Source organism: Eumetopias jubatus, unplaced genomic scaffold (genome assembly GCF_037043125.1).
Source record: "Eumetopias jubatus isolate StellerSeaLion01/CBP00866 unplaced genomic scaffold, mEumJub1_p1.0 scaffold_5, whole genome shotgun sequence".
Classification (NCBI taxonomy): domain Eukaryota; kingdom Metazoa; phylum Chordata; class Mammalia; order Carnivora; family Otariidae; genus Eumetopias; species Eumetopias jubatus.
In genome coordinates this window covers 126,272,073-126,285,847 of record NW_028274811.1, presented here as the reverse complement: position 1 = coordinate 126,285,847, position 13,775 = coordinate 126,272,073, and the positions used below count along the sequence as shown (strand labels likewise).

General features: G+C 36.4%; 1 protein-coding gene across 1 annotated transcript in view; it reads left to right on the top strand.

Moving 5' to 3' along the window:
- SPEF2 (sperm flagellar and cilia associated 2) overlaps positions 1 to 13,775 on the top strand; it is a 143,608-nt gene that overhangs the window by 54,129 nt on the left and 75,704 nt on the right. Inside the window, 3 exon segments of the mRNA XM_088023707.1 lie at positions 9,799 to 10,018; positions 11,529 to 11,683; positions 13,374 to 13,449. Coding sequence (XP_087879833.1) covers positions 9,799 to 10,018; positions 11,529 to 11,683; positions 13,374 to 13,449 — 451 coding nt within the window.

Below are 13,775 nucleotides of genomic sequence, written 5' to 3'. Positions count from 1 at the left end.
CTGTCTATCACCCAGCCACCCCATCCCTCCCACCTCCCACCACTCCAGCAACCCTCAGTGTGTTTCCTGAGATTAAGAATTCCTCATATCAGTGATATCATATGATACATGTCTTTCTCTGACTGACTTATTTCGCTTAGCATAATACCTTCTAGTTCCATCCATGTTGTTGCAAATGGCAAGATTTTGTTTTATTTTGATGGTTGCATAATATTCCATTGTATATATATACCACATCTTCTTTATCCATTCATCTGTTGATGGACATCTTGGCTCTTTCCATAGTTTTGCTACTGTAGACATTGCTGCTATAAATATTGAGGTGCATATACCCCTTCGGATCACTACATTTGTATCTTTGGGGTAAATACCCAGTAGTGCAATTGCTGGGTTGTAGGGCAGCTCTATTTTCAACTTTTTGAGGAACCTCTATACTGTTTTCCAGAGTGGCTGCACCAGCTTGCATTCCCACCAACAGTGTAGGAGGGTTCCCCTTTCTCCACATCCTCGCCAACATCTGTCATTTCCTGACTTGTTAATTTTAGCCATTCTGACTGGTGTGAGGTGGTATCTCATTGAGGTTTTGATTTGGATTTCCCTGATGCTGAGTGATATTGAGCACTTTTTCATGTGTCTGTTGGCCATTTGGATGTCTTCTTTGGAAAAATGTCTGTTCATGTCTTCTGCCCATTTCTTGATTGGATTATTTGTTCTTTGGGTGTTGAGTTTGATAAACTCATCAATTTGATAAACAAATCTTTATAGATTTTGGATACTAGCCCTTTATCTGATATGTCAACTGCAAATATCTTCTCCCATTCTGTAGGTTGTCTTTTGGTTTTGTTGACTGTTTCCTTTGCTGTGCAAAAGTTTTTATCTTGATGAAGTCCCAGTAGTTCATTTTTGCCCTTGCTTCCCTTGCCTTTGGCAACGTTTCTAGGAAGAAGTTGCTGCGGCTGAGGTCGAAGAGGTTGCTGCCTGTGTTCTCCTCTAGGATTTTGATGGACTCCTGTCTCACGTTTAGGTCTTTCAACCATTTGGAGTCTATTCTTGTGTGTGGTGTAAGGAAATGGTCCGGTTTCTTTCTTCTGCATGTGGCTGTCCAATTTTCCCAACACCATTTGTTGAAGAGACTGTCTTTTTTCCATTGGACATTCTTTCCTGCTATGTCAAAGATGAGTTGACCATAGAGTTGAGGGTCCATTTCTGGGCTCTCTATTCTGTTCCACTGATCTATGTGTCTGTTTTTGGGCCAGTACCATACTGTCTTGATGATGACAGCTTTGTAATAGAGCTGGAAGTCCGGAATTGTGATACCGCCAGCTCTGCTTTTCTTTTTCAACATTCCTCTGGCTATTCAGGGTCTCTTCTGGTTCCATACAAATTTTAGGATAATTTGTTCCATTTCTTTGAAAAAAGTGGATGATATTTTGATGGGGATTGCATTGAATGTGTAGATTGCTCTAGGAAGCATTGACATCTTCACAATGTTTGTTCTTCCAATCCATGAGCATGGAACGTTTTTCCATTTCTTTGTGTCTTCCTCAATTTCTTTCATGAGTATTTTATAGTTTTCTGAGTACAGATTCTTAGCCTCTTTGGTTAGATTTATTCCTAGGTATCTTATGGTTTTGGGTGCAATTGTAAATGGGATCGACTCCTTAATTTCTCTTTCTTCTGTCTTGTTGTTGGTGTATATGAATGCAACTGATTTCTGTGCATTGATTTTATATCTGCCACTTTACTGAATTCCTGTACGAGTTCTGGCAGTTTTGGGGTGGAGTCTTTTGGGTTTTCCACATAAAGTATCATATCATATGCAAAGAGTGGGAGTTTGACTTCTTCTTTGCCAATTCAGACGCCTTTGATTTCTTCTTGTTGTCTGATTGCTGTGGCTAGGACTTTTAGTACTATGTTGAATAGCAGTGGTGATAGCGGACATCCCTGAAGTGTTCCTGACCTTAGGGGGAAAGCTCTCAGTTTTTCCCCATTGAGAATGCTATTCACTGTGGGTTTTTCATAGATGGCTTTTATGATATTGAGGTATGTACCCTCTATCTCTACACTCTGAAGAGTTTTAATCAAGAAAGGTTGCTGTACTTTGTCAAATGCTAAGAAGCTCTTTCTATCTCTTAAGAGAAAAGGCATTTGTCTTTGTTTGTTTGTTTTTGTTTTTTTTGAAGGCATCTGTAATTGAATTGTAAGACATGTAAAGCCTACCAAACTGGGAATATATGGGGCACTTCAGGCCATGCAGATGTTGGTAAGTTCTAACAATCTATGAGATCAAACACTGGATTGTGTGTGCTTTCAGACTAGTACCACCATTCTACAAAAGCCACATTTGGATGTCCCTACTAAATATCACTGGCATAATACAGTGTTTGCTTATTGGTTGGATGTTGTGTTAGATAGAGGCACTCGTATTTTATGGACTGATGAATTTCTCCCAAGACCCAGATTCTGGTTATCCAAGTTGATCAAAGTAAACCATTCCTGCCTCTTCTTTAAAAGAGTAGATGAGGAAGCTCTCCTCCTCACTTGGATCCTTCAAAGTGGCAAGAAATAAGAATGAGGTACATCTGCTTGAGTCCAAGGGTAATCATGTACACAGACTAAACAATTTTTTGAGAAAACTATGCAGCTCCACCAGCAGCAGCATCAAACCCCTTGGACAATGTGACAATCAGGGAGGGAATCTAATGAATTGAACACATGGGTGATCTCACACTTGCCCCTGAAGTGTGCACATCAGCCTACATTCAAGCATACTGTTCCCAAGCAGATGCTGTCTGTCAATGCTCATGTTGCTTTAGCCATGGTTAATAACGGGGGGATGAAGGATAATGACACATCAAAGCTTAGGAAACAAAAAGGATATGACAGACTGGAAGTAACCAGAATCAGAAGTCTAGGTAACCATGAGGTACCTACAATATGATATAGAGAACCATGTGAGTGGTGATCCGGGCTGGATATCAGTGTGTTACATCCATGTAATTTGTGAAGATAGGAAGAATAGGTGGATCCTATGGTCCCAGGAATTCAGAATTCAGTTTCCAAAAAGGTCAATGTAAATCAATCAATGAAAACAGTGCTGGTAAATAGGTTTGACTTTCAACCAAGGGCAGGGGCTGTTTACACTGTTGTAATTTCATGGTCCCTATGTGTTGGTAGACAAGAATTCACAGGGAGAGGTGGACCCCTAGGTGTTGGTGGATCTTGAGTCTTGTATCTTCTCAAGTATGCATATTGATGGTATTTATGCAGAGACAATGAAAATATTAATATTAAGATAAAGACATCTTAATAATTATTATATATAGGGGCACCTGGGTGGCTCAGTCTGTTAAGCGGCTGCCTTCGGCTCGGGTCATGATCCTGGGGTCCTGGGATCGAGCCCCATGTCCGGGTCCCTGCTCGACAGAGAGCCTGCTTCTCCCTCTCCCTCTGCCTACCACTCTGCCTGCTTGTGCTCTCACTCTATTAAAAAAAATAATAATAATTATTATTATTATATATGACAGTTTTCATTAATTAAGTGCTAGTATCATGGAGCACATCTACACAGAAGAAGTATCTCATTAAAGCAATTGTTTGAACCAGGTGATACTTACCTAGTATTGCCTACGCTAAGGCATCAGAGTCTTGAAACTACTAGTCAGATATCTATTTATAACAATACCTGAAGGAGTAAAAATGATACATTTTATTACCTGATTTTTCTCTAATAAAATTTCATTATATAATTAACATAATTATATATAACAAACCATGTAAAATAGGGATCTGATAAAAAAAATCTAGTTCCTCTTCACTAATGAATCTCTTTAGCTTATTGTAGTTAAGCTAGCAACCTTCATTCTGGTCTGACTTTCCCTTTTTCCAGCTCTTCTGACCTCCTTTTCACTCATCATGTTCTTATTCCAACCTGAGATGATTACTTTGACTTACCTTATCGTGGTCTTTACTAGAAACTTTACCAACTGTATTTTTAAGATGATTCTGCCAAATGTGTTCCACCAAATCCTTGATCCCCTTATCTCCACAGGTTAACCTAACCTAAGCATTCAAAGAAAATGTTCTCTGCATGGCCAACATTCTATCCCATTGTGTTTGGCCACATTCTACCACTAATTCAGTGATGGAGCAGGGCTTTATTCTGATCCCTTTGAGAAGAAGCATGCCTTTCAGATTGGGGTGCAAGCTGAATGTGGTTTCTCCTGTTGGCAACCCTCCTGTGTGACACTATTACGTGCCTCCAACAGTAGCCTGAGAACTTCTTAGTTAAGCCTTTAAAGTGCACAGTCACATAGGCTCCTCACACAAGCCTTTCATTCAATCTTTACAGCAGCCCTGTGAGATAGATATTATTATCACACAAAGATGAGGGAATTGACAAGAGTACAAAACAAGTAAGTAGCAGAACTATTCTGGGAATCCAGGTCATCTGATTTCAGTCCCAGAATGGTTCCTTTAGAACAGATTAAATGACTACACTGCACAAAATCATTAGAACATTGAAAACTTTCCACTTAAAATTGGCCTTGGACTTAAAGCCTTTTTAATTTTTTTTTTATTATTTTTTTGGTGCCTTCTTTGTTTTTTCTTTTTTTTTTTTTTTTTATTATGGTCAGTTAGCCAGCATATAGTACATCATAAGTTTTTGATGCAGTGTTAAAACCTTTTTTTAAAATAACATAATTTCTCTGGTTTGTTTTTTAATTTGATTCATTTCTGATTGGCCACATTACATAAATCACTTGTCTAATTTAGAAGTATAAATGATTCCAATGAATGAAAGCAGAAGCAAGCAATAAATTCTAATTCAATCAATGATTATGGAAAGCAATTTAGTATTTAGCTAATTTTGAACAATGCCTATAATTATTATGCACAGAATTGTTAGAAAAACCAAAGACATTAAACTAAAACAAAATGAATTTTACAAAGAAAAGATAGTTTGAATAGAAGTAATAATCAGATACAATTATATTTATATAGTAATAAATTCCACCAATTTTAAAGGAAAACCTATTATGAATACTTTGGAGGATTTTTGTTTATTTGTTTCAAAAAGCATTTCTTTACCTCAGAATGTTGTCATATCAGAAAATCTGTCACCAAACCAGGCAAGTCTTCTATAGCACTTATCAAATCTGTCAGTTTATATTCTGAGCAAACATTTTTTGTCAGATAATTGATAGATATTGAAAGAATACTGATAAAAAGAAATGCAACAACATAGGCATATATTTATTAATATATGACAGAGCATATATAAAAACACATATACATTTATATATGACCTAGCATATATGAATATTTATGCTGTGCCACATAGAATATATATTAATATAAGTATACAAATATAAAGATTTATATCCTCATGTGCAGTCAGAACAGACATTACTTTCCTTCTCAAAAAAATTAAAAAAGAAAAGGAAGTAAGGCAATTCAGATTAGCAGAAGTTGAAATTGGCCCGTGTTTTGTGAAGAAATACAATGAACTTTGTCTTTTGTTTTTGTTCTCTCTTTGGTTTTCATGAGAGCCTGTGTTGTTGAGGAAGCTCATTTTCTCCCCCAGTGGATATTGCTCATGTTTTTCTGTCCCAATTATTTGGACTAAGAAGACTAAGCTAAGGTGGTTGGGGGCAAGTTGACTGGGGGCAAGTGATAAAATAAAAAAAAAAAAAGTGCTAATAAAACGGATCATAAGAATTGGGGAAGACTTAAACATGATTTTTTAAAAAGCTGACATATCTTGAATTCATAATGTTCTGGACCACTGAAACAACATATCAGAGTGTTTTGAAGTTTGAATAGTTAGATAAATAGGTTGCATGTACTAATTCCAAATAATCTTTTTTTTTTAATTTAAATTCATTTAGCCAACATCTAGTATATCATTAATTTCGGATGTAGAGTTCAGTATAATTCCAAATAATCTTAAAATAGATCATAAATGACATATATTGCTAGTCTTTGTAGATTGTGGATGGAATATTTATATAATGAAATTGTTCCCTACTTATGTTACTGAATTTTTTTATATGCACCAAAGATAATTTTTTAAGATCTTTAAGTGACTTCAGAAAAATACTACCTTACTTAAGTTTCCAGAGATTTGTATATAAATTAAACCCTAATCTTATCTGTTTTTATGTCTTTGTTTTTATTATTTTTTTATTATTATTACAGTGATATTATAGCAACTTTGAACACTTTAGAAAATACAATAAAGCAATGTGTTACTCTCCCACCAGTATTGAATGAGAAGTATGAGTAATTTTTTTGTGTTACGCAAAATATGATGCATCATTGTTTTATTTGGATATCTCTATTTCTGTGAATTTGAACATTGCTTCAAAAACTCATTGACCATTTTATTCTATTTTGGGTACTGACTGTTCATATTCTTTGTGCCTTTTTTTTCTGTTGGGATATTTTTCTTTTTTATCTGATTACTTAGAGCTTTTTGTAAACTAAGATCTTAACCCTTTTTCAAACATATATATGTTCACAGACACTTTCCTTTTGTTCTTTATTTTTAAGTTGTGTGTAGGTATGTTTATGTGGGGGGGGATGTGTAGAACATTTTATTTTTATATAATTATATTTATCAGCCTCTTCTTTTATGGTTTTCATGCTTAAAAAGACCATCCTGGAACATATAAATGTTCGTCCAGATTTTGGTGCCTTCATGATTTCTTGGTTCCAGAATCTATTTTCATGAAAACTATAAGGCTATCCAAGTTAAGTTTTTTCAAATATGTGGCCATAAGTTATTCCAGTACCAGTTATGAAATAATCCCCTTCTCTGCTACTGTGAAATATAAACCTTATTATGTCCTAAATTCCTACTGTACTTAGATCTGTTTATAGAATTTATATTTTTGTGCATTGACTCAACTTCTTTCTTTCTGAAACTCATGTTTTCATTACTGTATCTTTTTTTTAAGTTAAATTCCATTAGCCAACACATAGTACATCATTAGTTTCAGATGCAGAGTTCAGTAATTCATCAGTTGCATATAACACCCAGTGCTCATCACATCACGTGCCCTCCTTAATGCCTGTCACCCAGTGACCCCCAGCCACCTCCCTTCTCACAACCCTCAGTTTGCTTCCTGTAGTTGTAATCTCTCATGGTTTGCTCCCTTTCTGGTTTCTTCCCATTCAATTTTCCCTCCCTTCCCCTGTGATCCTCTGCACTATTTCTTATATTCCACATATTAATGAAACCATGTGATAATTATCTTTCTCTGATTGACTTATTTCATTTAGCATAATACACTCCAGTTCCATCCATGTCGTTGCAAATGGCAAAATTTCATTTTTTGATGGCTGAGTAATATTCCATTATATATATATTCCATATATATATTGTATATGACTGATAATGTCATTTTCAAATATCTCCTCCTCTACTCTATGGTCAACTAATCTTCGACAAAGCAGGAAAGAATATCCAGTGGAAAAAAGACAGTCTCTTCAACAAATGGTGTTGGGAAAATTGGACAGCCACATGTAGAAGAATGAAACTGGACCACTTTCTTACACCATACACAAAAATAAACTCAAAATGGATGAAAGACCTAAATATGAGACAGAAATCCATCAAAATCCTGGAGGAGAACATAGACAGCAACCTCTTCGACCTCAGCCTCAGCAACTTCTTGCTAGATAAGTTTCCAAAGGCAAGGGAAACAAAAGCAAAAATGAACTATTGGGACTTCATCAAGATAAAAAGCTTTTGCACAGCAAAGGAAACAATTGACAAAACCAAAAGACAACCTACAGAATGGGAGAAGATATTTGCAGTTGACATATCAGATAAAGGGCTAGTATCCAAAATCTATGAAGAACTTACCAAACTCAACACCCAAAAACCAAATAATCCAATCAAGAAATGGGCAGAAGACATGAACAGACATTTTTCCAAAGAAGACATACAAATGGCCAACAGACACATGAAAAAATGCTCTACATCACTTGGCATCAGGGAAATACAAATCAAAACCACAATGAGATACCACCTCACACCAGTCAGAATGGCTAAAATTAACAAGTCAGGAAACAACAAATGTTGGCAAGGATACAGAGAAAGGGGAACCCTCTTACACATTGGTGGGAATGCAAGCTGGTGCAGCCACTCTGGAAAACAGTATGGAGGTTCCTCAAGAAGTTAAAAGTGGAACTACCCTACAACCCAGCAATTGCACTACTAGCTATTTACCCAAAGAATACAAATATAGTGATCCAAAGGGGCACCTGCACCCTAATGTTTATAGCAGCAATGTCTACAATAGCCAAACTATGGAAAAAGCCCAGATGTTCATCCACAGATGAATGGATAAAGAAGATGTGGTACATATATACAAGGGAACATTACTCAGCCATCAAAACATGAACTCTTGCCATTTGCAACAACATGGATGGAACTAGAGGGTATTATGCTAAGTGAAATAAGTCAATCAGAGAAAGACGATTATCATATGATTTCACTCATATATGGAAATTAAGAAACAAAACAGAGGATCCTACGGGAAGGGAGGGAAAAAAAATAAGATGGGTCAGAGAAGGACACAAACCATGAGAGACTCTTAACTATAGGAAACAAACTGAGGGTTGTGGGAGAGGTGGTGGGTGGGGGGTAACTGGGTGATGGGCATTAAGGAGGGCATGTGGGATGTGATGAGCATTGGGTGTTATATGCAACAGATGAATTACTGAACTCTACCTCTGAAACTAATGATGCACTATCTGTTAATTAACTGAATTTAAATATAATAAAATTAAAAAAATTTTTTTTAAGTGTCCTTAAAATCTCCTGTTTCTTTCATAGTATGTTACAAAATTGATACTTGCTATTCTTCACCTTTGTTCAGAACTAGTAGCAATTTCTGTATCATGATTGGTCTGGACAAGTTCTAGAAATATTATCAATAAAAGGTAACTCAATAGTTTTGCTCTCTACACATTTCCATTTTTATGAGTTCCTTCCTCATTTATTTATTTAAAATTATTTTTTCCTATTTTAATGCTTAGTTTGTTGCCCTTCTTTTTTATTTTAGATCAGGCATTTTATGGGACTATGAATTTTCCTCTGAGTAGAGTTGGATCCCATCCCATATTTTTAATCTATTGTTTTAATGTTCTTTTTGTACATTTATATTTTTAACTTCTTCTTTAATCCAAGAATTACTTTACAAGAATGCTTATAATTTTTAAGTATTTATATTTCTCATATCTTTTTTAAAATTGAGTTCTAGATTATTACAGAGAATGTGGTCTGTAGTTTGTTTGTAAACCTGTAATTATTTGATCATTTCAGCAAGAAACCTGAAGGAACTGAGAGTCAAACATAATAGATTTAGAGGGCATCATATCAGGCATGAATGTTCTCTTTTATCTTTCTTACATTAAAATATCTTAAAATAAGCTTAGTGTTTGCATAAGATAGCAGATAAACTATTATTCTCTTTGATCTGTTTACTGAGGGTAGCTTCAATTTAAGTGTCTTTATGCTCATCCTGAGTTACAATATGTCTCAACTCAATATGCCTACTTTCATAAATTGTTAAGGATTTTTACTTTTCCATAGGAAGCTCATTTTTTCTGCTCTCTAATATGAACATATTATTTATGTTATTACTCATTTATGTAACATAATTATTTAAAGTATTACTTTTGTTTGCTATAATTTGAGTTTATTTTCAATATTAAAAATTTTTATATGCCTAAATTCCACTTTTAAGAATATTCTGTTTTGTTTATTTCATTGTTATTTTGCAGAACATGGTTGGAGAGTGGGCCTTACCAGAAGAAATGGTAGAAAATTTACCACCCCCCAACAATAACATCTTGGGTCATGTGATTCACCGATTAATTGAAAAATCTCATCCTCCTCAAGTCAAATCAACAGTACCAGAATTACCTTCATTTGCTATTAAATGGTGCTTACTGGGGAAAACATTTAGTGGAAAAACCATTGCTCTAAAGGCTCTACAAAAAGGTAGAATTTCTTCTTTTTTTTTCACTTACTGGATTCTATTTACATTGACTGTAGCTGCAAATGACTATGTCTGTAGACAACATACATAAGAATCTACGGATATATTGGGAAACTCTGTCATCAAAAATTTTGTAATACAGTGATCATATAATTACTTGTCCAAGACAGACACTTTTAGGATTTTAGAGTCATAAACTGGCACTGTCCCAAGCAAACCTGGATATATGAGTATGCTATATAATGGTGTGCATAGTCTTGAGAAATAACAAGTTATAAACTTTCCTCATAGATTTTATTTACCTACCAATGAAGGGGCAAATTAATAATTTATAACAAATACAAAAGAAATCCACTTAAAATTATAAATGTATTAATTCTTCACATCCATGGAGTTCTGTCTTTTTTATGAACCTTTGGCTTTTCCTTTTGAAGCTCATTCAGTTAGAAGCCCAGGTTTCCATCTGTTTAATTAGTTTTTATTCAGTTATACTTATTTTTTACTGTTTTCACTGGAAAACACAATTTGCAGAGACTAGTCCATCTTAAACTCTTCCAAGACAGACAAGGGTAGATCATTATTGAGATGTTAAAAGGACCTCCTTGAAAAGCAGCTTGACAAAGGCACAGTGAGATACCACTCCACACCCACTAGGATGGGTGTAAATAAAAAAAAGGAAAATAACAAGTGTTGGTGAGGAAGTGTTGGTTGGAACCCTCATACATATGTTACTGGTGGGAATGTAAAGTGGTGTCACCACTATGGCAAGCAGTTTGGTGGTTCCTCAGTAAATGAAACAAAGAATTACCATAATGGCCCCAACAATTCCACTAGGGGATATATACCCTCAAAGGAGTGAAAACAGGTGTTCAAAAGAAATGTTGTGCAGGAATATTCATAGCAACACTATTAATAATAGCCAAAAGGTGGGGACAAAATCTAAATGCCTGTCATCTGATGAATGGTTAATAAAAGTGATATTAATCTATATAATGAAATATTACTCAGCCATAAAAAAGGAGTGAGGTAGTGCTATGAGCTGCAACGCGGATGAACCTTGAAAGCACAATGCTGAATGAAAGAAACGAGACACAAAAGGCCACATATTGTATGATTCCGTTTATATGAAATGTCCAGAATAGGCAAATCCATGGAAACAGAAGACAGCTTAGTGGTTACCAGGGCAGGGATAGAGAGATAAGAAGTGAATGCTTAATGGGAAAGAGGGTTTTCTCTCTTGGTGATGAAATTTTTCGGAACAAGATAGTGCTGATGGTTGGACAACATGAATGATGTAAATACCACTGAGGTGTATCATTTACAATGGTTAAAATGGTTAGATTTATGTTATGTGAATTTTACCACAATAAAAAAAAAAATAAGTGGCTTGATCCACAAGACAGTTGTAGGAGGCCCTAGAGACAGTGTTATTGGACGAAGCCAGCACAGAAGGATAATTATGTCAATTTCCTAAATGAAAAGATATTAATAAAATTGTCTTTTGCACTTTAGACTTTCCTATTCAGGTACTTTCTGTTGACATTCTTGTCCAAGAAGCTATCAAAGCATTTCATGACAACGAAAAAATCAGTGAGGCTCTACCAATTGAGAAAGAAGCTGAAGAAAAGACTCTACCAGTTCTGCAAGAGAAGAGCAAAGAAATCCAGGCAAGTGTGACTTTAGTTTTCTTTTCTGCTCCTCATAGTCTAGAGATCTGAAGCTGGATGGAATCTAAGAGATCTTCTAGACCAGAGGTTAGCAACGTTATCTGTAAAGGCGCAGAGAGAAAATATTTTAGACTTTTGTGGACCAAGAGGCAAAATCAAGGTTACTATGTGAGTATTTATAATGAGAAAGAAAATTCCTCCCTGCCGCCCCCTAGTTTGCCTGGTGGGTCATCCAGGGTGGTTGGCCCACTTCATGCCCAGTTACCATCAGCTGGAGACAGTCTCCTGAAGAAAGAGCCACAGGCTGGTGAGACTGGTAAGGGGGTGAAGGGGCTGAATTGCAAGGGATTGGTGGAGGGTAGGGTATGAGTGTTGGAGGGGGGACTTCACCAAGTCATTAGCTCCTGGAGTGATATTTCATCACGGAGACCTTGGCAGTGGCCAACGACAGAGTATCCATTGCATAGTTAAAGACCAGTGCCAGCTTTGCGCAGTGGCTGAGGCAGATGCTGGAGCAGAGCGGAGAAGGGCAGAGGGGGATGCCAAGCTTGGTCCCCTGGCTCACGGGGCTATTCTGCAGAGGGATGCCCAGGAACCATATAAAAAACATTTGGATGGCTGAATGTGATCTTCGAGGAGATCTCAATTGGAAGGGTGGTGGAGAAGGGGGAGGTCTTCCTTGTGGTTTACCTGTGTCACATTCCCATCAATATTGCATCTTGCTGCATTATTGCATGAAGATCCTAAGGCAGAAAATATGAAAATGTGGCCCCACCTTGAGAATCATAATGCTGTCCAGCACCCGCATTTTAAAAGGGAAACAGTAGACGTCCTAAGTATGAATTGGTTTGCTCGGGGTCAGAAGGCTTGTTGATGAGTGTTTTGAGTGGAAACCCAGAATCTAAATCCAGCCTTCTTTCTCCTGCCTTATGTTGTCCCTGCAATTGAATAAATTAGCAGAGAATCTAATCCAGATCATTTGCACGGGCTGCAAGATAAATACCATTTAACTACAAATTATGAAAATAACTGGGAGAAGGGGTGCCTGGGTGGCTCAGTCGCTCAGTTGGTTAAGCATCTTCCTTCAGCTTAGGTCATGATCCCAGGGTCCTGGGATCGAGCCCCACATGGGGCTCCCTGTTCAGTGGAGAGTCTGCTTCTCCCTCTCCCTCTGCTGTTCCCCCTGCTTTTGTGGGCTCTCTCTTTCTCTCTCTCTCTCCTTGTCCAATAAGTAAATAAAATCTTAAAAAAAAGAATAACTGGAAGAAGTGTGGACTGCCTCTTATTCTGTATTTCAATCAGTTGGATGATAGATCATGTACATGTTTTTTCTTTGTTCCCTTATGGCTATGACTGACACCTCTAGGACTGTTCTTTCTAAAATGGTTTTCCATAGAATCTATCTCTTTCTCAGGTTTCACTGTATTTTAAAAATAGCAGTTGCTGTATTTTACATAGAATTAAAGGTCATTTGAAAGAGTACACCATAGGTTACTATTTCTGTAAGAATAGTCATCAAATTTTACTTGTTTTCAGAAATCATTCAGTTCTTCTTAATACCAATGTTATTGATAAGATAGTGTAAACCTTACTTGAAGAAATAAAATGTTAAATATTATTAAAATATAACAATGTTACAATCCGTGTGTGTGTGTGTGTGTGTGTGTGTGTGTGTGTTTTCTCCCCAAAGGATCTACAGAATGTATCTTCACCTTATCCAGCTTCAGAGGAAGCATTGCCAGAAACAGAAGATAAAACTATACTTAGTAAGTGAGATATCAAAACAAATCACCCATTATTTACATTAGATAGGTGGACAGATAAATAGTTCATGCAGGTATATGTGAGCACAAACTTGCTTTCAGGGAAAGAAGGGGGAGTTTTGCATAGTTGTGTACCTGGTCATTTAACAGAGAGAGCAAGATAAACACAGAAGTCCCTAACCTTTGTCTACAGCTAGTGATAAGAGATGAATATTAAGAAGGAATCTTTCTACACTCCTTCAAGTAGTTGCTCAGTTTTGTTGTGCTTATGATAACAGTCAGGAGAAATCCTCCCTCTTCCTGGCTTTGCAGGGAGATGGTATTTTATT